The sequence below is a fragment of the Notechis scutatus genome, chromosome 3 (genome assembly GCF_049901735.1).
Source record: "Notechis scutatus isolate UNSWTSFEM ecotype Mainland chromosome 3, rNotScu1.2, whole genome shotgun sequence".
NCBI lineage: Eukaryota > Metazoa > Chordata > Lepidosauria > Squamata > Elapidae > Notechis > Notechis scutatus.
Window position 1 is genome coordinate 2,714,842 of NC_142011.1, and position 22,019 is coordinate 2,736,860.

At 46.4% G+C, this 22,019-nt stretch overlaps 1 protein-coding gene and 1 long non-coding RNA gene across 2 annotated transcripts in view; one reads left to right on the forward strand and one right to left on the reverse strand.

The window, feature by feature from the left end:
* The window catches only part of KIF3B (kinesin family member 3B), a 29,754-nt gene extending 11,001 nt beyond the window's left edge, over positions 1 to 18,753 (reverse strand). Inside the window, exons 1-4 of the mRNA XM_087962333.1 lie at positions 18,478 to 18,753; positions 5,006 to 6,489; positions 2,895 to 2,996; positions 1,413 to 1,535 (exon numbers count right to left, since the gene is read on the reverse strand). Coding sequence (XP_087818459.1) covers positions 1,413 to 1,535; positions 2,895 to 2,996; positions 5,006 to 6,418 — 1,638 coding nt within the window. The 5' untranslated portion in view covers positions 6,419 to 6,489; positions 18,478 to 18,753. The remainder of the gene's footprint in view (positions 1 to 1,412; positions 1,536 to 2,894; positions 2,997 to 5,005; positions 6,490 to 18,477) is intronic.
* Positions 18,754 to 20,613: 1,860 nt separating this feature from the next.
* LOC113427656 (uncharacterized) overlaps positions 20,614 to 22,019 on the forward strand; it is an 11,430-nt gene continuing 10,024 nt past the window's right edge. The window contains exon 1 of the long non-coding RNA XR_015748315.1: positions 20,614 to 20,910. This is a non-coding gene — a long non-coding RNA (uncharacterized LOC113427656). The remainder of the gene's footprint in view (positions 20,911 to 22,019) is intronic.

Consider the following 22,019-nt stretch of genomic DNA (forward strand, 5'->3'; position numbering starts at 1 on the left):
ACAAGACTACCTTTGCACAAAAGACTCTGTATGTGCAGTGGTTAGAATGCCGTGTTGCAGGCTGACTCTGACAGCAGTTCGATTCTGACTGGCTCATGATCGATTCAGCCTTCCCTCCTTCCGAGGTGGGTAAAATGAGGACCCAGATTGTTGGGGGCAAGAGGCTGGCTCTGTAAACTGCTTAGAGAGGGCTAGAAAAGCACTGTGAAGCAGTATATAAGTCTAAGCGCTATTGCTACCTTCCTGCCTTTCACATTTCCTTCCTTCCTCCTTCCTTCCCTCCCTCCCTCCCTCCCTTCCTTCCTTCTTTCTAAAGGTTGACTCAGCCTTCCATCCTTCCGAGGTGAGTGAAATGAGGACCCAGATTGTTGGGGGCAAGAGGCTGACTCTGTAAACTGCTTAGAGGGCTGGAAAGCAGTGTGAAGCGGTATATAATAAGTCTAAGTGCTATTGCTACCTTCCTGCCTTTCATATTCCCTCCCTCCTTCCTTCCTTCTTTCTAAAGGTTGACTCAGTCTTCCATCCTTCCAAGGTGGATCAAATGAGGACACAGATTGTTGGGGGCCAGAGGTTGACTCTAAACTGCTTAGAGAGGGCTGTGCAGTCCTGTGAAAGCGGTATATAAATTTAGTGCTATTGCTACCTTCCTTTCACATTACTTTCCTCCCTCCCTCCCTCCCTCCCTCCCTCCTTCCTTCCTTCCTTCCTCCCTCCCTCCTTCCTTCCTTCCTTCCTTTCCTCCCTCCCTCCTCCGTCCCTCCTTCCTTCCTTCTAAAGGTTAACTCAGCCTTCCCTCCTTCCGAGATGGGTAAAATGAGGATCCAGATTGTTGGGGGCAAGAGGCTGACTCTGTAAACCGCTTAGAGAGGGCTGGAAAAGCATTATGAAGTGGTATATAAGTCTAAGCGCTATTGCTACCTTCCTGCCTTTCACATTTCCTCCCTTCCTCCTTCCCTCCCTCCCTCTTTCCCTCCTTCCTTCTTTCTAAAGGTTGACCCAGCCTTCCCTCCTTCCGAGGTGAGTGAAATGGGGACCCAGATTGTTGGGGGCAAGAGGCTGACTCTGTAAACTGCTTAGAGGGGGCTGGAAAAGCACTGTGAAGCGGTATATAAGTCTAAGCGCTATTGCTACCTTCCTGCCTTTCACATTTCCTTCCTTCCTCCTTCCCTCCTTCTCTTCCTTCCTTCTTTCTAAAGGTTGACCCAGCCTTCCCTCCTTCCGAGGTGGGTGAAATGAGGACCCAGATTGTTGGGGGCAAGAGGCTGGCTCTGTAAACTGCTTAGAGAGGGCTGTATGTAAGTCTAACAAGAACACAAGCTCAGAGAGCATCAAGGGCCCCAAAGTACTCCTTCTCCTCTTCCTCCTCCCTCTTCTCCGTCCCCCATACCAATATCCTCCTTTATTTGTGTCACCTTTTTCAGTTTCTTAGTTTTGATGTCCACTTCCTGCTGTAAGGAGCTGTAGGTCTCCTTCAGCTCCAAGGTTTCCTCATCCCGACTTTCCATTTGCTGTTGGATTTCTCGTTCCCGTCGTTTCTGTAGGACACAAGACAAGACATTCGTTTCAAGCTTTCCAATTCACCCAATCTCTGCACTTCTGTTCTTTGTTAGTGAACCATTCAGAGGGGACACTCAACTTGGTTGAAGAATTAACTCATTTCCTAAGAAGGAGCTCTTTATTCCAAAGTAAATATCAGTGAACTAGCTCCATACCCGTTCTTCGCGATGAAACTATGTGGTGGGGCGTAGTTTTGGGGGGAGGAAAAGAAGGAACAGAAAATTCTGGCTCTGCCTACCAGCACCCATCGGTATTCACCTGGCTAGTGTCCTGTCAGTGTGAGGGAGAGTGGAGGGCTGTTTGGAAAATGAAACAGTATTTGCTGTGCGAGCAAGGAGATAGCAAGGAGCCGGGGCGTGGCTTAGCTCAACTGTTCTGTCCTAAAGCTGGTTGCTGCTGTGAAACTGAAACGGAAACTCCTCTCCTCTGCTTGTGTTTTGCATTTGGAACAGATTTCTTTCCAAGTGGGGAGGGGGAGTAGAACTCCTAAGCATCAGAGCGTAATAATAATAATAATAATAATAATAATAATAATAATAATAATAATAATAATAATAATAATAATAATAATAATAATAATAATAATAATAATAATATAGAAAATACTAATGCTCTGATGGTCATTTCGAAAAATCCTTTCTTAGTGAGCCTCTAGAAGCCAAGAGAAACATAGGTGCCAAGTTTCCAGTTTGTAGGCTTTACTGTTCTGGAGTTTTTATGATGATGCGTGAGGGGTATTTCACTTTTATATATAAAGAAGATGATATATTACATATAAAAATTACAGTTATGAAGTCCACAAAAACTTCAGAAACCCATTTAATATAATTGGCTCTCAGCTCCTAACTTCAAAAAACATACAATGGATTCTCCAAAGACAGGGACTGATTATATAGTAGAGAAATTTTAATCAGATGAAAAAAACTAGAAGGAAGCCTAGAACTGATTTTATGACGCTTTCTGCTGGAAACCGGTGTTTACTTCCAGTTCCCAACCAAAAACGCCTCCTGGGTATAATGGGGTTCCCTTAAAACCACCGCCGTCTTCATTTAATGACCACGGTGTTCATTTAGCCACAAAAAAAAGGCAATACAATCAGGCAGTACCAATACACATGGTGATCTGCTTAACAGCCACAATAACTTACGACTGTAATTTCTGGCTCAATTACGGTTGTAAGCTGAGAACCACTGTATTTTTCACACTTGGGGAAGGCATTGGCTTGGGAAATGTTCTCAGGGGCCTTTGTCCAGGTAGGAAAGAGGTTCATGTTGTATTTGCAGGTGAACATCCAAATAAAGATATGGGAAAAGGAGCCATTTCTGTCCTTATCTCACCTGCTCAGCGATCTCCTGCCGTTTCTGTTCCAGGATTTTCTGCTGCTCATTGGTGTGATCCACGATGTTCTTCCCACCGACAAGGAGCTTGCTCTCCATTGCCTTAAAAGCAAAAAAATATAAGGGGTGCCGGGGGAGAAATTCCACAAAATTAGAACATTGCGGACACCACCCTGATCTCACAACTGTAATTCCAGTCAACTTAAAAACTTTAAAGGCAAAAAATATATATTCTTCATGCAGCGTACACCTGGCTGAAGTTTACCAAAATGAGGAATCAGATTTCAACAACCGATAACGCTAAGCCAGACACATACAGTTCCATTACCGATTAGCAATAAATTACCGTATATGCCGGCGTATAAGACAACCCGCGTATAAGACGACCCCCAACATTTCCACTCAAAATATAGTTTGTTATATACTCGCCCTCTTCCGCACGCCTTCCACTTTTGCACTTTTTTTTTTTTTGAGGCACTTTTGTCTCCGTGGAAACAAATCCGTGAAGCCGAAAGGAGCAGCCAGCCTTCTCCCAGCTCCCAAGGAACGAGGCTCGCACCGCCTGGGCTCCGCTGAGGTATCCGGCTGGGGCTGTCAGGAGTTGTTGCTGGCTGGCGCGCTCCGTGCGGCTCCAGTCCCGCGTTGCCTCGGGAAGGGAAAGGCAAAAAGGAAGAGCCGCGCGGTGCTTTGCAATGGCAGCAGCGGCTCCTGGTTTTGCCTTTCCTTCCCGAGGCAACGAGGACTGGAGCCGCGCTGAGCCGCGCCAGCGGTAACAACTCCTGACAGCCCCAGCTGGATACCTCAGCGGAGCTCGGGCGGTGCGAGCCTCGCTTCCTTGGGAGCTGGGAGAAGGCTGGCTGCTCCTTTCGGCTTCACGGGATTCGCTTCCACGGTGCGCAAAGTGCCTCAGCCGCTGGCAGCCGCAGTGCTTCCCAATTACTATTTGCCGGCGTATAGACGACCCGGCATATAAGACGACCCCCAATTGGAGGCATGTTTTTCAGGGCAAAAAAGTCGTCTTATACGCCGGCAAATACAGTACAATGTTTGCTAGAAATGCATAAAGTAACCTGCCCTTCGCTGCATTCAGGATGCTTTATTTATTTATTAATTTTGAAAGTTTATACAGCCGCTTCCTTGCTCACTCACAGCGACTCTAGGTGGCTTACAAACAATAAAAAACACAGAATAGGGAAAAAAATAAATAAAATAAAAACAAAAATAATCAGAAAGGCCCAGCTACCCACCCCACAACGACAACACATGGACAAATAAGCCAGTTGTTGTTATTATTATTATCATTTTGTGGAGGCCACAATGTTTTGATGATGGACGGGTCATAAACATCCCCTCAATATAATAAGAATATTTTTTACACCTTTGTTTCTGCGTATTTCAAGGGTTTGGCTCTTAACTCTGCAGGCATATGCGTATACCAGTCTGAATTTTCTTATAACAGCTCACTTAGTGACGTCACTGAAAAAAGTGAGTTAGGCCCATTTTTCACACTTACTGCCGCTGCAGTATCCCCAAGGTCACATGATCCGAATTCAGACATGTGGCAACTGACTCGCATTTATGACCATTGCAGGGTCCCGGGGTCAGGCGATCCTCTCTGGTGACCCTCCGACAAGCCAAGTCGATGGGGGAAGCCAGATTCACTTAACAACGGTGGGGCTCATTGAACAACTGCAATGAATCGCTTAATAAAACGTGGCAAGGAAAGTCATAAAATGGGGCAAAACTCACTCAACAAATTTTGGGGCTCAATTGTGGTCGTACATTGAGGATTACTTGTATATTTTTATTTTTAGTTTTTCGTCATTTAATGACCCCATAATCCCTTACATCGGGGTGGAGGTGGGGCAACTGAATGGAGCTGAGTATTTTACTGGCCGGATGCCCTTCCCTGTTGCCAATACGGAGTTCGCAACAGATATATTCTCATCGTGTCCAGAGAGAGAGAAACATCTGCCGCTACCTAGGATCAAACTCACAACCTCTTGATTGTGAGGTGAGAGTTCCACCACACCACTCTGAGGATTACCTGTACATGTTCTGCTGATTAACGATCAATGTAAATACGTCGTTCAGTAGAAAAGGTGTCTTACCTTGATTTTAGCTCCCAGCTTTTCAGCGGCTTCTTTCTCCCGTTTCAGGTCTTCCATCTTCTTCTCCTTCTCCTTCAGCAGCCTCATCTTGTCCTCGGCCACCAAGCTGTGGTCCTCCAGGATGGCCTTCTTCTCGATCTCCAGCTTCTCTTGTTGCTCTTTCCAGTAGTCATCTTTGTCCGCCCCTTCCTCTTCTTCCCCATCCTCTTCCCCATCCTCTTCCTCCTCCTCTTCCTCCTCCTCCTCGCCGATGCCGCCATCTCTCCTCCTCTCCTTCTTCTTCCTCTTGACGATGGATCTTTTCTCCAGCTGGGCCTTCAGGCGAGCAATTTCTTCTTGGAATTCCCGCAGGAGAGCGTCTTTGGGATCTTCGTTGACCCTTGGCTTGTTCTTGATGTTCTTGGCACGGTTGGCGTATCTCAGCGTGGTCAAGGTCTCCTCCACGTTGTAGGAGGCGGGGCCGATGTTGGCGACCATCACGGTCTTCGCGTTTCCCCCCAAGGAATCCTGGAGAAGCCGGGTCAGCTTGGAGTCCCTATAGGGAATGTGGGTGCTTTTGCCGTCCACAAGCGCGGAGATGACGTTGCCCAAGGCAGAGAGGGAGAGGTTGATCTTGGTGGCTTCCTTCAACCTCTCCCCCTGGGCTCCGGTCTTGGACTGGCGCTCGCTGCCCGCGAGGTCCACCAGGTTCAACTTCCCGACCCGTATGTGGTTCTCCCCATCGAGCCCAACCTCACTGCATTCGACGGTGATGACGAAAATGGCATGGGAGCGGGAACTGTGCTCATTCATGTTGGTCGCGCCCACCGAACGATTCTGGTTCCCCACATTCATGACGTGTTCGATTTCTTTCACGCTCTTGGTGACGAAGGACGAGAGATCTTTGACGTAGATCCCCGTGTCGGGCCTCTCCTTCAGCTCCAGCCTCTTGGATTGGTCCTTGGAGAGCAAGTCTCTGATTTCTTCTTGGTAGATCTCCAAGTAGGAGGCCCTGACCAGGTACTGCTGGTTCTGAGACCGGGAAATGTGGGTGAAGATGTGGTCAAAGGAGTTGGGGATGACCCCTCTTTTCTCAGCATCTCCACGCACGCCTTCCATGGTGTACGTTTTCCCCGTCCCGGTTTGCCCGTAAGCAAAAATGGTCCCGTTGAACCCTTGGAGAACCGAGTCCACCAACGGCCGGAAAGTCTCGTCGTAAAGCTCAAACTGTTTGGAGCTCCAGTCATAAACGGCATCGAAGGTGAACGTCTTGGGAAGTTCATGAGATGTTCCCTTTGGGTTCTTCACGGAGACCTGACCCAATTTCACGTCCACTTCCACCACTTGTTCATAGGATGCCACTTTCTCTTTGCTGTTCATTGGCCGGCATCGTACGACGACTCTGACCGACTCCGAGCACTTTAACTTCAACATGGCAAAGGATTAGCACGGGGACCAAATGAACGGATGACGAAATCAGGAAGACCACAAGGATTCTTCTAATCCTAGAAAGAATGTAGTACAAGAACAGAATGTAAAGATTAAGACAACACCATAGTTGGCACAGCAAGCAGAAGTTTCTATCCTACAGTATTATCACTTAACATCCTAGATCAGGAGTGTCCAACCTGGGCAACTTTTTAAGACTTGTGGACTTCAACTCCCAGAATACTCTAGGCAGCCATGCTGGCTGGGGAATTCTGGGAGTTGAAGTCCACAGGTCTCAAAGTCGCCAAGATTGGACATGCTGGCTGGGGAATTCTGGGAGTTGAAGTCCACAGGTCTCAAAGTTGCCAAGATTGGACACTCTTGCCTAGCTGGACTTTGGCAAATTTTATTTATTAATTTATTCGTGCATTCATTGATTAAATTTGAATGGTTCCCAACAGCTCTGCTGGTCCTGTGGTTTTTTCCCCCCGGTTTTTTAGTTGTAATTTGTTCCCTGCAACGTTTAATTGCTCTGGCATTTATTACTGTTTTTATATTTGTATTAGGTTATAAGCCGCCCAGAGTCGCTTTGGACAGCAAAATAGGCGGCATATACATTCCGTAAATAAATAATAAACAAACTCTGGGTGGCTTACAGGTAAACCGCACATATACAAAAAGGAACAAACATGGAGAATAAAAGATTTGAAAAAAATGACAAAAACCAGGTTAAAACATTACAGTAAAATAATCTTGCAGCGAGATGGGCGACAAACCCATTTCATAAATATGAAAATCAATGTCTCCTTTTTCAGACGTACAAGAAATAGAATAAATAGCTTTGTTAAATGGGAGGGCTTTAGTTTCTTGACGCTCTGATAATTATTGCACAAATCCAATGGAATAAATTTTGCCTTTAATCATATGCATATTCTGGTCCTCTCTCAAAAGATATTTTAAATTTGGCCTAGTTCCGTGATGACGAACCTATGCCACATGTGCCATAGGTGGCACTCAGACCCCTCTCTGTGGGCATGTGAGCCGCCGCCCCAGCTCAGCTCTGTTGCGCATGTGTGCACGTGCCTCCCGCCGGCCAGCTGGTCTTCAGGTCTCTGCCCCACATGCGGGAGGGGAAGGTTGCATGCACAGGGGATGCGCACATATTGCATTTTGGGGGTGCGTGCATACGTGTGCACCTTGGGCACTTGGTGCCAAAAACATTAGCCATCACTGGTGTTAGGAATATAAGTCACCTAACAGGGTATTTGGGTTAGAAATACATAAACCAGGATAAACATTTTAAAACTGTTATCTTTAAGAAAATGCAAAACTGTAATGAGGTGTGGTTTCTCAAACGGCCATAAGATGGAGCCAGAAACCTGGTTTGTCTTAGTCTGAGTCTCAGAAGAGAGTGTGAGTGTATCTCTGTTTCCTTCTGTTGGAAAGTATTTCTTCTAATTGACTGATATTCCTGGATTTAATGTAACTCTGATACTGAACTGTTTTTGACACTGGAATTTGATATTTGGATTATCCCTGGATTGAAAACTGACTGATTTACTTGTGAATGACTTTGGACTGCTTTTTTTTTGAATTTTGCTTAAACCTTTCTGGAAGTAAAAACCTACATTTACTGTACAGTGTATCTGTGTACTGTGTGTGTATTATTCAAACACTTCTCTCAAATACGTCTCCCTGTATGCGCTCATTCTCCTAACGGGGAATTACCTCAACAACTGGTCTAGTTGTTAAGGTGCTGGCCTAGGAAGCAGGTGACAGCGAGTTCTGGATTAGGGAGGAAAGCTGGCTGGGAAACCTTGGGCCAATCTCCAGGAGACAGTGAATTCTAGTCCTGCATTACAGTCACTAAATGAATTGTTGTAAGTCGAGGAGTACTTGTATTCTGCTATTTATGACATTGTAAGTCACCTAGAGTCACTTGATAATGAAATGGGGGCGGGGGGGATACAAATGTAATCAACCAACCAACCATTCCTTCTGGGAGTAGAGATCACAGCTCTCCTAACTCCCGCTGAGTCCAACCCTTTGACACCTGCTCTTCTGTACCTGGTTCACCTGCCAGATGATTCCAGGTGAAGTGGGGGCACAGTGGTTAGAATGTAGTATTGCAGGCTAACTCTCTGTCCACTGCCAGGCAGAATGGGACAACTTGACATGGCCAATTCACCATCCCAAAACCACCCCCCCAAAAACTATGGCCAACTCTTGCTTTAGCCAATTCACTATGGCCAACTATTAGCTACGGCTAATCAACTCTGTCAGCAAAAGTCGCCATGACCAACTTGCCATGGCCAACTTTTGTGGCCAATTTGCTATAACAGCTACCAACCACCCGTCGGCCACCTCTCTATGGCCAACTTTACTATAGCCAACTTCCAGGTACTTAAGGCGTAAGAGGTAAAGCACAATTAAATTTGTTTGCTTTATGGTCACTGTGATGACCCAAAGGGGCGTGGCATGAAGGCCACACAGTCAGATAAGCAAGAAGAGTCCCTTTATTATCTCCAACTTTGCTTTCAATGTCCAGGTTACCTTCGTCTGGAGAAAAACTCTCCCAGGAACAGCCTTTAAGTGGAGAAAATTCAGTCCGAAAACAAAGTACATACAAACTGTAACTAAAAATCCAAAGAAACCATGTTAACTTGACAGGGCAGGAGAAGGAATTGCAGACTTAAAAGGCCAGCAAAACACACACAGTTGGGAAGACGCCAGGAACCCAGATAAGCCTCGACAATAACAGATAATTCACGATTTGCTTCCAACAGTTTGCCGTGCACAGCTTCCCTTTTTAAACATTGTGTTCCCAGCTGCAGCTAATGAAGGGAATCAGGGCCCTTTCCTCCCCCATAAGCCACGCAGCTCACGTTGCTCCATTCTCTGTTCCTCCCTGCATGCCCTAGGATGAAGAGGGGGTGGGCCTAGGTGTTCCTCTGAATTCCCTCTCCCTTGCTCTACCTCTCCCTTGCTCTACCCAGCCAGACTGTGCCCTTCCCCAGTTTCTTCCACAGCCACACTCCCACTCCCTGTCAGCTGCTCGGCCTCTCCCCCGAATCAGATTCCGACAGGAGCATGACAGTCACTTTGTGCTGGGAATCCATACTTTCAAGATAAAAGATTCCAACTGAAGCTTGTATTATCTGAGTTTTCTTGATGCTGAATTCTGGAACATGACACTACAGCCAACTCTCTGCAGCCAACTCAGTATGGCTAATCCGCCACGGCCAACTCACTACTGCCAACTCTCTGTGGCCAACTTGATGCAGGACTACCCACCATGGCCAACAGGTAGTCCTTGACTTACAATAGTTCATTTAGTGACAGTTCAAAGTTACAATGGACTAAAAACAATCATTTTGACCGTTCTTCACGCTTACGACCATTGCAACATCTCCAGGGTCATGTAATTAAAATTCAGATGCCTGGCAACTGATTCATATTTATGACGGTCGCAGTGTCCCACGGTCATACGATGCCCTTTTACGACCTTCTTAAGTCAATGGGGAAGCCAGATTCACTTAACTGCCGTGTTACTATCTTGACAACTGCACTGAATAACTCTGACAAGACATAAAATGGGGGCAAAAGTCACAACCAATGCCTCACTTAACAACAGAAATGTTGGCCTCAAATTACAGTCGTAACTCGAGGACTGCCTGTAAAACACCATGGAGCAGAATATAAGTCCAAGTGCTATTGCTATTAAACATGGCTCCAGACTCACACCTGCCACAGCAGAACGGCTTAGAACAGGCTATTAAAAAAATACTATAAAAAAGACATTGAGACTCTAGAAAGAGGGCAGAGAAGAGCAACCAGGATGATGAGGGGATTGGAGTCTGAAACATACGAAGAACTGGGCCTGGCTAGTCTAGGGAAGAGAAGGACCAGGGGAGACAGGAGAGCATCTTCCAGTATTTGAGGGAGGGGCTGCCACAGAGAGGATGGGGTCAGGCTATTTTCCAAGGCACCTTTAAAGGCCAAACAAGGAACAATGGATGGAAACTGAACAAGGAGAGATTTAACCTATAAATTAGCTGGACAGTCAGCTAAATATGAGCCAGCAGTGTGCGGTGGCAGGCAAAAAAGCCAATGCAATCCTAAATTGCATTAACAGAGGGATACAATCAAGATCAAGGGAGGTGCTAATACCACTTTAAAAAGCCTGAGTAAGACCACACCTAGAGTACTGCATTCAGTTTTTGTCATCACATTAAAGAAAAGATACTGAGGCTCTAGAAAGAGTGCAGAGAAGAGCAGCCAGGATGATGAGGGGACTGGAGGCTAAAACATACGATGAACAGTTGCAGGAACTGGGCTTGGCTAGCCTAGGGAAGAGAAGGACCAGGGAAGACATGATAACAGTCTTCCAATATTTGAGGGGCTGCCACAGGGAAGAGGAAGGGGTCAAGCTATTTTCCAAAGCACCTGAAGGCAAAACAAGGAATAATGGATGGAAACTGATCAAGGAGAGATTCAACCTGGAAATAAGGAGAAACTTTCTGACCGAGAGTCCAATCAACCCATGGAATAAAAGTTGCCCTCAGAAGTTGTGGGAGCTTCATCACTGGAAGCTTTCAAGAAGAGATTGCACTGCCACCGGTCAGAAATGATGTCGGGTCTCCTGTTTGGGCGGAGAGGGGTTGGACTAGATGACCTACAAGATCCCTTCCAACTCTTGCTAATCTATATCTGTATCTGTCTACATAGGCTGGCAAAGGCTGTTGTTGCCAGAGGAACCACATTGACTCACACCTTACCCTCCTCTGAAAACATACATTGTCGAGCCATCGTTTTACCGCTGGGGTCGTCCACAGAGCTCGATGAAGGGCAGGTCCCATCAGGATTTTACCTTGACTTCCCTTTGGCACCGCAAACCTTATTATCATTCTGGTGAAAAATGGAATCGGTGGGGGTGAAACGGAAAGATCAGAGGGTGTTTGCGAGTTATTAGAGATCCCTCTCATCCTTCCGAGGAGAAAGTGTCAGAATTGAACCATTATTTTTTTTAAATTGAAGATGAAGCTTGCCTTGGAGCGGAACTCCATCCGGCTGACCTTGTCATGTCCCCCCCCGTAGTTTTCTTGGCTGCAAAACCAAACGCTGTGCTATTATTGCATTCTCCCAGGAGGATCTTTTCAATTTCCTAGCCTACACCTGGACACATTTCTGGCCCAAACCAGGCCTATTTTTGGGTTTTTCTTAAATCAGCGAAGGTGAGTCAGACACGACAACCATGAAGCTGGCCAATTTTTGACTCTGCTTCGTCCTTGGGCAGGGGGAGATCTTTACACCTCAGCCCTCCGCAATCTCGTGTTCTCCAGGGGTGTTTATGGCTTTGTAGCTTCATAATTCCCATAAAAGGGGCAGAATGGAAGTGACAGCCACATCCTCGTCTTGACTACCGCAATGCGCTCTGCATGGGGCTGCCCGTGACAACTATCTGAAGGCTTGAATGGTTTAAAAATGCAATTCTGTGCCAAGTGTAGATTTGTGTACCCCTGTCGCCTCTCTCGCGGGAGCTGCACTGGCTGCCGATTTGTTTGGGGGTTCAATTCAAGGGGCTGGTTGTTAGCTTCAAAGCCCTCCGTGGCTTAGGGGTAGGTTACTTAAAGCAGGGGTCGCCAACCTTTTGGACTTCAGGGACCACCAAACTCATCATTTTAAATCCCGCGGACCAGAGACCCTGGGAAAATCCCCCAAAAAGTCTGCAGGAAAATCCCCCACCCCCTTTTCCTACCGATCGTTCTTTATTTGGGGTCACAGGATACTGTCTCCAGCTCTGTTCTCAGGGGAGGAGAGAGAGAGAGAGGGAGAGAGAGAGACTTTTGGCTCCATGCAAGGAAAGCAGCAGAAGCTGCGGAAGTCTTTCTTTCTCTCCCCCAAACTCCACCAGGAATGAGTCTTTGCCAGCGCAGCCTCTTGGAGCAGGAGGCCTTGCAGGGTCCCAAAGGCTCATTTCTGGCGGAGTTTGGGGGAGAGAAAGACAGACTTTTGCTGCTTTCCTTGCGTGCAGCCAGAAGCAGAAGAAGAAAGAAGCGGAAAGAAGCAGCCCAGTGGCCAGGCCAGGCGCATGGGGCGAGTTCCCCTCCTCCACCCTTTCCCCCCTCCCTTACTACCTCGTGTTGTTTGCAATGCAAGCGACGCAAGCCTTGTGTTCCCAGGGCCATGTGGGCGGCGCAGCCTGGTGTTCCCCCGCAGCCTGGATTAATTGCTTTGCGGGCAACATTTCTCTGCGGACCACTAAAATTTTCTTGCGGTCCACCAGTGGTCCCTGGCTGACTGGTTGGCGACCACTGACTTAAAGGACCCTCTTTTCCCAGTTCCATCTACCAGGCCTACCAGAGTGAGGAGGAAGGAGATGTTATGGGTCCCCTCTCTTTAAGGAGGTCCATCTGGTGGGACCAAGAAGAAGGGCCTTCTCCTTGGTGGCTCCTTTTCTGTGGAACATCATTCTGGTGGGCCTTGCAGGACCACCTTTTCCCAGTTCCATCTACCCGACTCAGTAGAGCAGAGAGGAAGGAAGAGGATGTTACCAGGTCTCCCCTCTACTCAGGACACCCATCTGGTGAAACCATGAAGGGCCTTCTCCGTGGTGGCTCCTACCCTGTGGAACATCATCCCTGCAGAGACAGCTCAGACCCCACCTTGACAGACTTTCAAAGGGCCCTGAAGACCTGGTTTTGCCAGTGGGTCTGGGGGATTCCAGGAACATATGGCGCCCATCAACTGACTGCTTTGGTTAATGTCCCAGGGCTGGGAGGGTTTACTGGGGAATGTCTTCTGTAAACTGCCCAAGCACCGAGAGTGAATTGGGCGTCCATATACAGTAACTGTGAGAGGGATCTTATAGCAGGAACTGGAAGAGGGATCTTGGAGTCTTAGTGGACAACCAGCTAAATAGGAGCCAATGTTGTGCAGCAGCAGCCAAAAGAGCTAATGCAATCCTAAATTGTATTAACAGAGGGATACCATCGAGACCAAGGGAGGTACTAATACCACTCTGTAAAGCCTTAGTAAGGCCACACCTAGAGTACTGCATCCTGTTTTGGTCACCACGCTATAAAAAAAGATGTTGAGACTCTAGAAAAAGTACAGAGAAGAGCAACCAGGATAGTTAGGGGACTGGAGGCTAAAACATACGATGAATGGTTGCAGGAACTGGGCTTAGTTAGTCTAGTGAAGAGAAGGACCAGGGGAGACAGGATAGCAGTCTTCCAATATTTGAGGGGCTGCCACAGGAGGAGGAGGAAAGGGGTCAAGCTATTTTCCAAAGCACCCAAAGGCCAGACAAGGAATAATGGATGGAAACTGATCAAGGAGAGATTCAACCTGGACATAAGGAGAAACTTTCTGACACTGAGAACAATCAACCCACGGAACAAAAGTTGCCCTCGGAAGTTGTGGGAGCGCCATCACTGGAGACTTTCAAGAAGAGATTGGACTGCCATTTGTCAGAAATGGTGTAGGGTCCCCTGCTTGGATGGGTGGGGTGGACTAGATGACCTATAAGGTCCCTTCCAACTCTGATGATCTGTTCTCTGTTATCCATTTTCTTAATCAATGAAACTAGAGAGCTGCCATAACCGAACACTGAGAAGTCAGGAAGTTAAAGACAGGGATACTCCTTTACCCTGACAGCCCTTCTAGAAACAGACGCTGACAAGGAGATGCTTTCCCAGTAAACATATTCTGCTGTGAACGGTCGCACTGTCGTCCAGGATAATATGCCGGACGCAGAAATTCCCTACCAGCCCGCCACAAACGTTGTAGAAAGCGCTGTTAATCTTAGGAAAGCCGACAGCATCTGGCCCAGATCCCAAAACGGATTCTAATCCATTAACTGGAAGCTCCCAGCTGCATTTTCAACGGGGTTGCCGGTCGAAAACACACAGAAGCCCGTTTGAGTTGTGGTTTCTTGGAATAATAGGATAGAAAAGAAGGTGGGCAGAGTTCAACCATCAGCTAATTGCTTGCAGGGGAAATGAAGGCGAGTTCATTCTTTTGATTGGTCACTTCCCTGGCAAAGGGCGAAGGAATGGGTTGACATTGCAGGGTTGGACTTTACTGTCATTTCAGACACCCCAACAAGGGGTCCCGATGACCGGGCATGGCTGCCTGCTCTCTGGGTGCAAAGAAAGAGTATCCTGCTATATAAACATGTCAGGGATCCACGTGTGTAATTCAAACAAAGTCCCTGCGTAGCATCACCTGTGCTTTTCTTTCAATAAATCCATCTCATTAAGTAGTATTTCTGCTCTCATCATATTTCCCATTTTTAAACCACTTTTAATCCACTTCTCTGGGGAGATAGGGAACCCTCAGAACAATGACCCTGTCTAGAGTAGAGTAGAGTAGAGTAGGAGTAGAGTAGGAATAGAGTAGGAATAGAGTAGAAAGGAATGGAATGGAATATGGAACAGAAGAGAATAATGAATAGAATGGAATGGAACAGAACATAGAATAGAAAAGAACAGAATAGAATGAGTGAGCTGGAAGGGACCTTGGAGGTTTTCTAGTCCAGCCCCCTGATCAAGCAGCCCCCTGATGGCGCAACCAGTATTGAAGGATCTTCAGAAGGACAAAAGACATGAAGCCAGCTTTTAAATTTGGGGGGGAAATATTCCACAAAGCAGGTGCCACAACAGAACAGGCCATGCACCTAGGATCTGCCAAATATAGTGCCCAAGCTCGGGAGATCCACAACATTAGACAAGACAAGACAAGAGATAGATAGACAGATAGATAGAACGGACAGAAACAGACAGACAGACAAGATAGAAAGACAGATAGATAGATATAGACAAATATAGACAGGCATGGATGGATGGATGGATGGATGATGGATGGGTGGATGATAGATAAAATAGATAAGACAGACAGACAGAGAGATAGAAATAGAGACAAATAGACAGATATACACAGACATGGATGGATGGATGGATGGATGGATGGGTGGGTGGGTGGGTGGGTGGGTGGATGGAGACAGACAGATAGACAAATGGTAGATAGGGATGGATAAATGATACAGATGATAAATGATAGACAGACAGAGATAGTCAAGGACCTGAAAATTGCTAACTTCATCTCAGTTAAAAAGTAAACTGGCAAAATGCAAGACAGCCAGAGAAGGCTTTTGATACCAGGAATAACATCCGTTGATCTGTTTTATATCCATTTATCTGTTATAATATCTACCACATCAATGGTAGTTTTTACACTCTGACGATATTAGGCAAATGAAAGCTAAGTACATAATATACACTGCTCAAAAAAAATAAAGGGAACACTTAAACAACACAATGTAACTCCAAGTCAATCACACTTCTGTGAAATCAAACTGTCCACTTAGGTAGCAACACTGATTGACAATCCATTTCACATGCTGTTGTGCAAATGGAATAGACACCAGGTAGAAAGCATAGGCAGTTAGTAAGACATCCTCAATAAAGGAGTGGTTCTGCAGGTGGTGACCACAGACCACTTCTCAGTTCCTATGCTTTCTGGCTGATGGTTTGGTCACTTTTGAATGCTGGTGGTACTTTCACTCTAGTGGTAGCATGAGATGGAGTCTACAACCCACACAAGTGGCTCAGGTAGTGCAGCTCATCCAGGATGGCACATCAATGCGAGCTGTGGCAAGAAGGCTTGCTGTGTCTGTCAGCGTAGTGTCCAGAGCATGGAGGCGCTACCAGGAGACAGGCCAGTACATCAGGAGACATGGAGGAGGCCGTAGGAGGGCATCAAACCCAGCATCAGGACCGCTACCTCCGCCTTTGTGCAAGGAGGGACAGGAGGAGCACTGCCAGAGCCCTGCAAATGACCTCCAGCGGGCCACAAATGTGCATGTGGCTGCTCAAACGGTCAGAAACAGACTCCATGAGGGTGGTATGAGGGCCCGACATCCACAGGTGGGGGTTGTGCTTACAGCCCAACACCATGCAAGACGTTTGGCATTTGCCAGAGAACACCAAGATTGGCAAATTCACCACTGGCACCCTGTGCTCTTCACAGATGAAAGCAGCTTCACACTGAGCACATGTGACAGACGTGACAGGGTCTGGAGATGCCGTGGAGAACGTTCTGCTGCCTGCAACATCCTCCAGTGTGACCGGTTTGGCAGTGGGTCAGCAATGGTGTGGGGTGGCATTTCTTTAGGGGGCCGCACAGCCCTCCATGTGCTCGCCAGAGGTAGCCTGACTGCCATGAGGTACCAAGATGAGATCCTCAGACCCCTTGTGAGACCATATGCTGGTGCGGTTGGCCCTGGGTTCCTCCTAATGCAAGACAATGCTAGACCTCATGTGGCTGGAGTGTGTCAGCAGTTCCTGCAAGACGAAGGCATTGATGCTGTGGACTGGCCCGCCCGTTCCCCAGACCTGAATCCAATCACGTCTCGCTCCATCCAGCAACACCACATTGCACCACAGACTGTCCAGGAGTTGGGGGATGCTTTAGTCCAGGTGTGGGAGGAGATCTCTCAGGAGACCATCCGCCACCTCATTAGGAGCATGCCCAGGTGTGGTAGGGAGGTCATACAGGTGCAGGGAGGCCACACACACTACTGAGCCTCATTTTGACTTGTTTTAAGGACATTACATCAAAGTTGGATCAGCCTGTAGTGTTTTTTTCCACTTCAATTTTGAGTGTAACTCCAAATCCAGACCTCCATGGGTTGCTAAATTCGATTTCCACTGATAATTTTTGCGTGATTTTGTTGTCAGCATGTTCAACTATGTAATGAACAAAGTATTTAATAAGAATATTTCATTCAGTCTTATTTTTGTGTTCCCTTTATTTTTTTGAGCAGTGTAGTTTAAGTTCCTGTTTTAAGCGTCTGTCTCTACTTTTATAGCTACAACTGGAACTTGAATTTAAGGACAGTTTGCAATATAAATATCTATATCTACATATCTATATCTATCTATCTATCTACACACACACATGCATATGACAAATTATTTTACCACATATTTTCAGGCAGAGGGCACCCCGAATGCCCCTGCCTTCTCTATTTCCCCACAACAACAACCCTACCAGGTAGGCTCATCCAGAAAGGGACCGGCTGGCTTAAGAGTCCCCCAAAGCACTTCAATCATTATTATTGATCCTCACACAGCCAGCCATAAATGCCCAGACTGGATTTGGTCTTTTTATGTACTTACTTGAATGAATGAATGAATGAATGAATGAATGAAAAAAGCCAGCTGGCTGACTTTGGGCCAGTCCTTCTCTTGGCCTGGCCTACCTCACAGGGTAGTTGTTGTTCGGGGGTGGGGGAATAGGAGGAGGAAGGAGTATTAAGTATGTTCCAAATCTCTATATGTGTGTATATATATATATGTGTGTGTGTGTGTGTGTGTGTGTGTGTGTTTTCTGAGGTTTTCGCGGGTATTTGTATGTGGATCTTTGGTTATTCGAGTTTTCTCCCGTGTAAAATTGAAAGTATCTTGGCAACGTTTCGACGAAATCTCATTTGTCATCTTCGGGCTTGTGTCTTCGGCTTTGTGCTTCTTGGAGTAAGAGTGATTATTAAGTAAGAATGAGATTTCGTCGAAACGTCCCCAGGTTACTTCCAATTTTACGCAGGAGAAAACCCGAATAATCAAAGATCCATATAGATATATATATAGAGAGAGAGAGATATAGATATAGATATATTTGTTTTCTTATATATATACATATATATTTTCTTATATATATACATATACACACACACACACATATATATATATGGATGTGTGTGTGTATACAGACACATACATATATATATATATATATACACACACACACATATACACACATATACATATATATATACATACATACATACATACATACATACATACATACATACATACATACAAAGCGGGATATAAATCTAAAAATATAGCAAAGCTCAGCCAGAGCCAGAAACCAGATAAGAAAAAAGAGGAGGGGAAAAATCAAGATAGGGACGGAGGGCGCAGCGTCGGGCCTCCCTTCCCCGCCAAGCCCTTCTCCGGGGCCCGCCGGGCGACGCCAAACCCTCCCGGGCCACGGCTTACCTCGCGGTCCGCTGCCCCTCCGGCCATGACCGGCGCCGCCTCAGCTGGATGGGGGGTCTCGGCCTGGAAGGTAGGCCCTTGGCGCTGCCGCGGTGCCCGATGGGGCTTGTAGTCCTCCCGTGCTGGGCCTGCGAGGGGCCCTCGTATGCGTCCCGCTCCCCCCAGTCCGGAGGAGACGGGCCTTTCCGCCGCCTCGGATCCGGCGTGAGGCGGCCCCGGTTGCCGCTGAGGCCGCCGCTCACTTCCTTGGCAACGCGGCCGCCCGCCCACAAGCCCTCACTTCCCTAGCGACCAGAGGCCTTGCCTAGCAACGTGCGCCACGCCCGGACGCGCCCCTCCGCTCTCCGAGCCGACGGGGAGGAGGGGCAACATCCGGGTGCTTTGCCACTACCGGAAGGAGGCCGCATGAGACGTGCCGGGCTCGCCTGAGAGGACGCTCCAGTTTTCTACTCAGTTGCCTGGATCGGGCTGCAACTGATACGCCGGGGTTTGGCGCGGCCTGTCACGACGCCGGTTCAAAATCCCGACTGGGCCCTCAGCCGGCCTCCCACACCGGCGTTACCCCTTTTGGGGGGCTGTTGCAGCCTTTGCAAAAGCCCAGCTGAATTATTAGTATATATTATATATTACTATAGGTAGTCCTCGATTTACGACCACCAAGAAGCCCAAACTTTTTGCTGTTTAAGTGAGACAGGTGAAGTTTTCCCCTACTTTGCCACCTTTCTAGCCATGGTTGTTAAGTGAATCGCTGCATTTGATAACTTAGTCACACAGTTGTTAAGTGAATCCATCTATCCCATAGACTTCGCTTGTCAGGAGGTCACAAAAGGGGGGGGTCACGTGACACAACTCCCCCCTCCCCGGACCCTGCGACGGTCGTAAATATGAACCAGTTGCCAAGCATCTCAAATTTAGATCACGTGACCATGGGGGTGGTACCAATGTAAGTGTGAACAACAGTCATAAGTTCCTTTTCTCAGTGCTATTGTAAATTTGAACAGTCACTAAATGAACTGTTGTGAGTCAAGGACTAGATGTATTTATTTATTAAATTTCTGTGCTGCCCATCTCATTGGCTTAACAATCATTCGTTTAGTGAACTTACAATGGCACTGAAAAAAAATGATTTATGAGCATTTTTCACACTTAGGATAAATTGAATAACAGTTTGATGGAACCTTGGAGGTCTTCTAGTCCAACCCCCTGCCTAGGCAGGAAACCCTATGCCACTTCAGACAAATCAATCAATCAATTTCATCTATATCGCATTTATCTATATCTACCTCTCATCTATATATATCATCTATCTATCTATCTATCTATCTATCTATCTATCTATCTATCTATCTATCTATCTATCATCTATCTATCTATCTATCTATCTATATCTATCTATCTATCTGATAGCAGAGTTGGAAGGGACCTTGGAGGTCTTCTAGTCCAACCCTCTCTCTAGGCAGGAAATCCTACACCACTTCAGACAAATGGTTATCCAGCATCCAACTTAACACATCTCCATGGCCATGTGAACAAAATTCGGACACTTGGCAACTGGTTCCTATTTATGACGGTTGAGGTATCCCAGAATCACTTAATCCCCTTTTGCAACCTTCAGACAAGCAAAGTCTATGAGGAATCCAGATTGACTTAACACTCACGTTACTAAACAGCTACAGGGATTCACTTAACGGTGGACACCAAAGGCCATAAAATGGAGCAAAACTCACGTAGCCGCTGTATTGCTTAGCAACGTCAATTTTGGGCTCAATTGTCATAAATCAAGGACTACTTGTACCAGCTGTGGCTCACCCCATGGGGTGGCCAAATAAACATTAAATGAAGCAGCAGTTAAATGAATGTAACAGCAAGATCTTCAGCTGACCGGAATAATAATAATAGTAATGCCTAACCCAAGTCCTTGGGAAGGGGGATTGAAAATGCCAAATCCCGTTTAAACATCTGGGTGATTGTACGACAATACCCGTGCTTTGTTATGAATCTATGTGATCGGGCTTAGTTTTTGGGGAGGAAAATAAGGGGGAAAAATTCTGCCTCTGCCTGCCAGCATCCATCGGTATTCATCTGGCTAGCGTCCTGTCAGTTTGTGAGAGTGTGCTGCCCCAGCCAGGCTCTGGGAATTGGATAGTTACTTAGGAATTATGAGCTGTCCCCTTAAGGGAAGGCATCATGGTAAATGTAGTTAAAGGTAACCTGGGAAATGTAGTCCAGGTCACGTGGCCACATCTGTAATCCCGATTGGTCACTGAATTTGACCCTTGAGAGGTTGGGGGAGTTTTTCCTCACTTTTGCCTGAACTCTCTAACTCATGGCAGCTTCTTTCTATCGCTACGAGATGGGTTAGGAGATAACCATCTTTTACTACAAGGCAGATATACAAAGGATTGGTCATTAAAGAAGAACTTCGTCACAAACGTGAGTTATGAGGATACCTGATGAACCAATAAATGTAGTTTGTTATGGACGTCTTGTTGAGTTATCCTGTCTGCATCTGTACAGCTTCAAATCCACCTCTATGCAGAAGGCAGAAGAGAGAGAGTCGAGGGCTGGTTGGAAATTGAAAGAGTATTTGATGTGTGAGCAAGAAGGAGACAGCAAGGAGCCTTGGTGTGGCTTAGCTCAACTGTTCTGTACTAAAGTTGCTTGGTTCTCTGAAACTGAAACTCATCTCCTCTGCTTGTGTTTTGCCTTTGGAAGAGATTTTTACTCAGGTGGGGAGGGGGAGTAGAAATCCTTAGCCTCAGAGCATGTGAATAATAATAATAATAATAATAATAATAATAATAATAATAATAATAATAATAATAATAATAATAATAATAATAATAATATAGGAAATACTAATGCTCTGATGGTCATTTTGAAAAATCCTTTCTTAGTGAGCACCTAAAAGCCAAGAGGAACATACATGTGTCAAATTTCAAGTTTGTAGGCTTGACAGTTCTGGAGATTTTGTGATAATGCGTGAGGGGCCTTTCGCTTTTATAGATAGATAGATAACAATTCAAAGCAAAAATAGTGCCCATAATAATAGGCGTCTTGGGTGTAATCCCAACACAACTGGCATACTCCTTGAGCACCATCAGCATGAACAAATACACCATCCGTTGCAAAATTCCAAAAGACAGCTTAATCCGGAACAACCTGACAACCCGTGACAAGGCCTCTCTTAACACCATCGGACATCCATCCCTGCCTATCCCGGGTCCTTGGGAAAGACCCAATAGGTATAATAAAAATGCCACGTCCAGTCTTTAAAATCTGTCTGACTGTGCTGTTGCAAACAATAATAATAGTAAGGATACTACGGTACTAATAGTAATATGCACCTCGGGTGCAATCCCAAAGCATTCCAGAGCGTTGCTTGAAGGCCATTGGCATTGACAAATTCACCAATAATCAATTGCAAAACGCAGCTTGACTCAGAAGTTGTGACATCTAGCAATGAGACCTTTAACATCATCGGACAACTATATCTGCCTTTCCCAGGTCCTTATAAAGGATGAAATGAGTTGATAGAGATG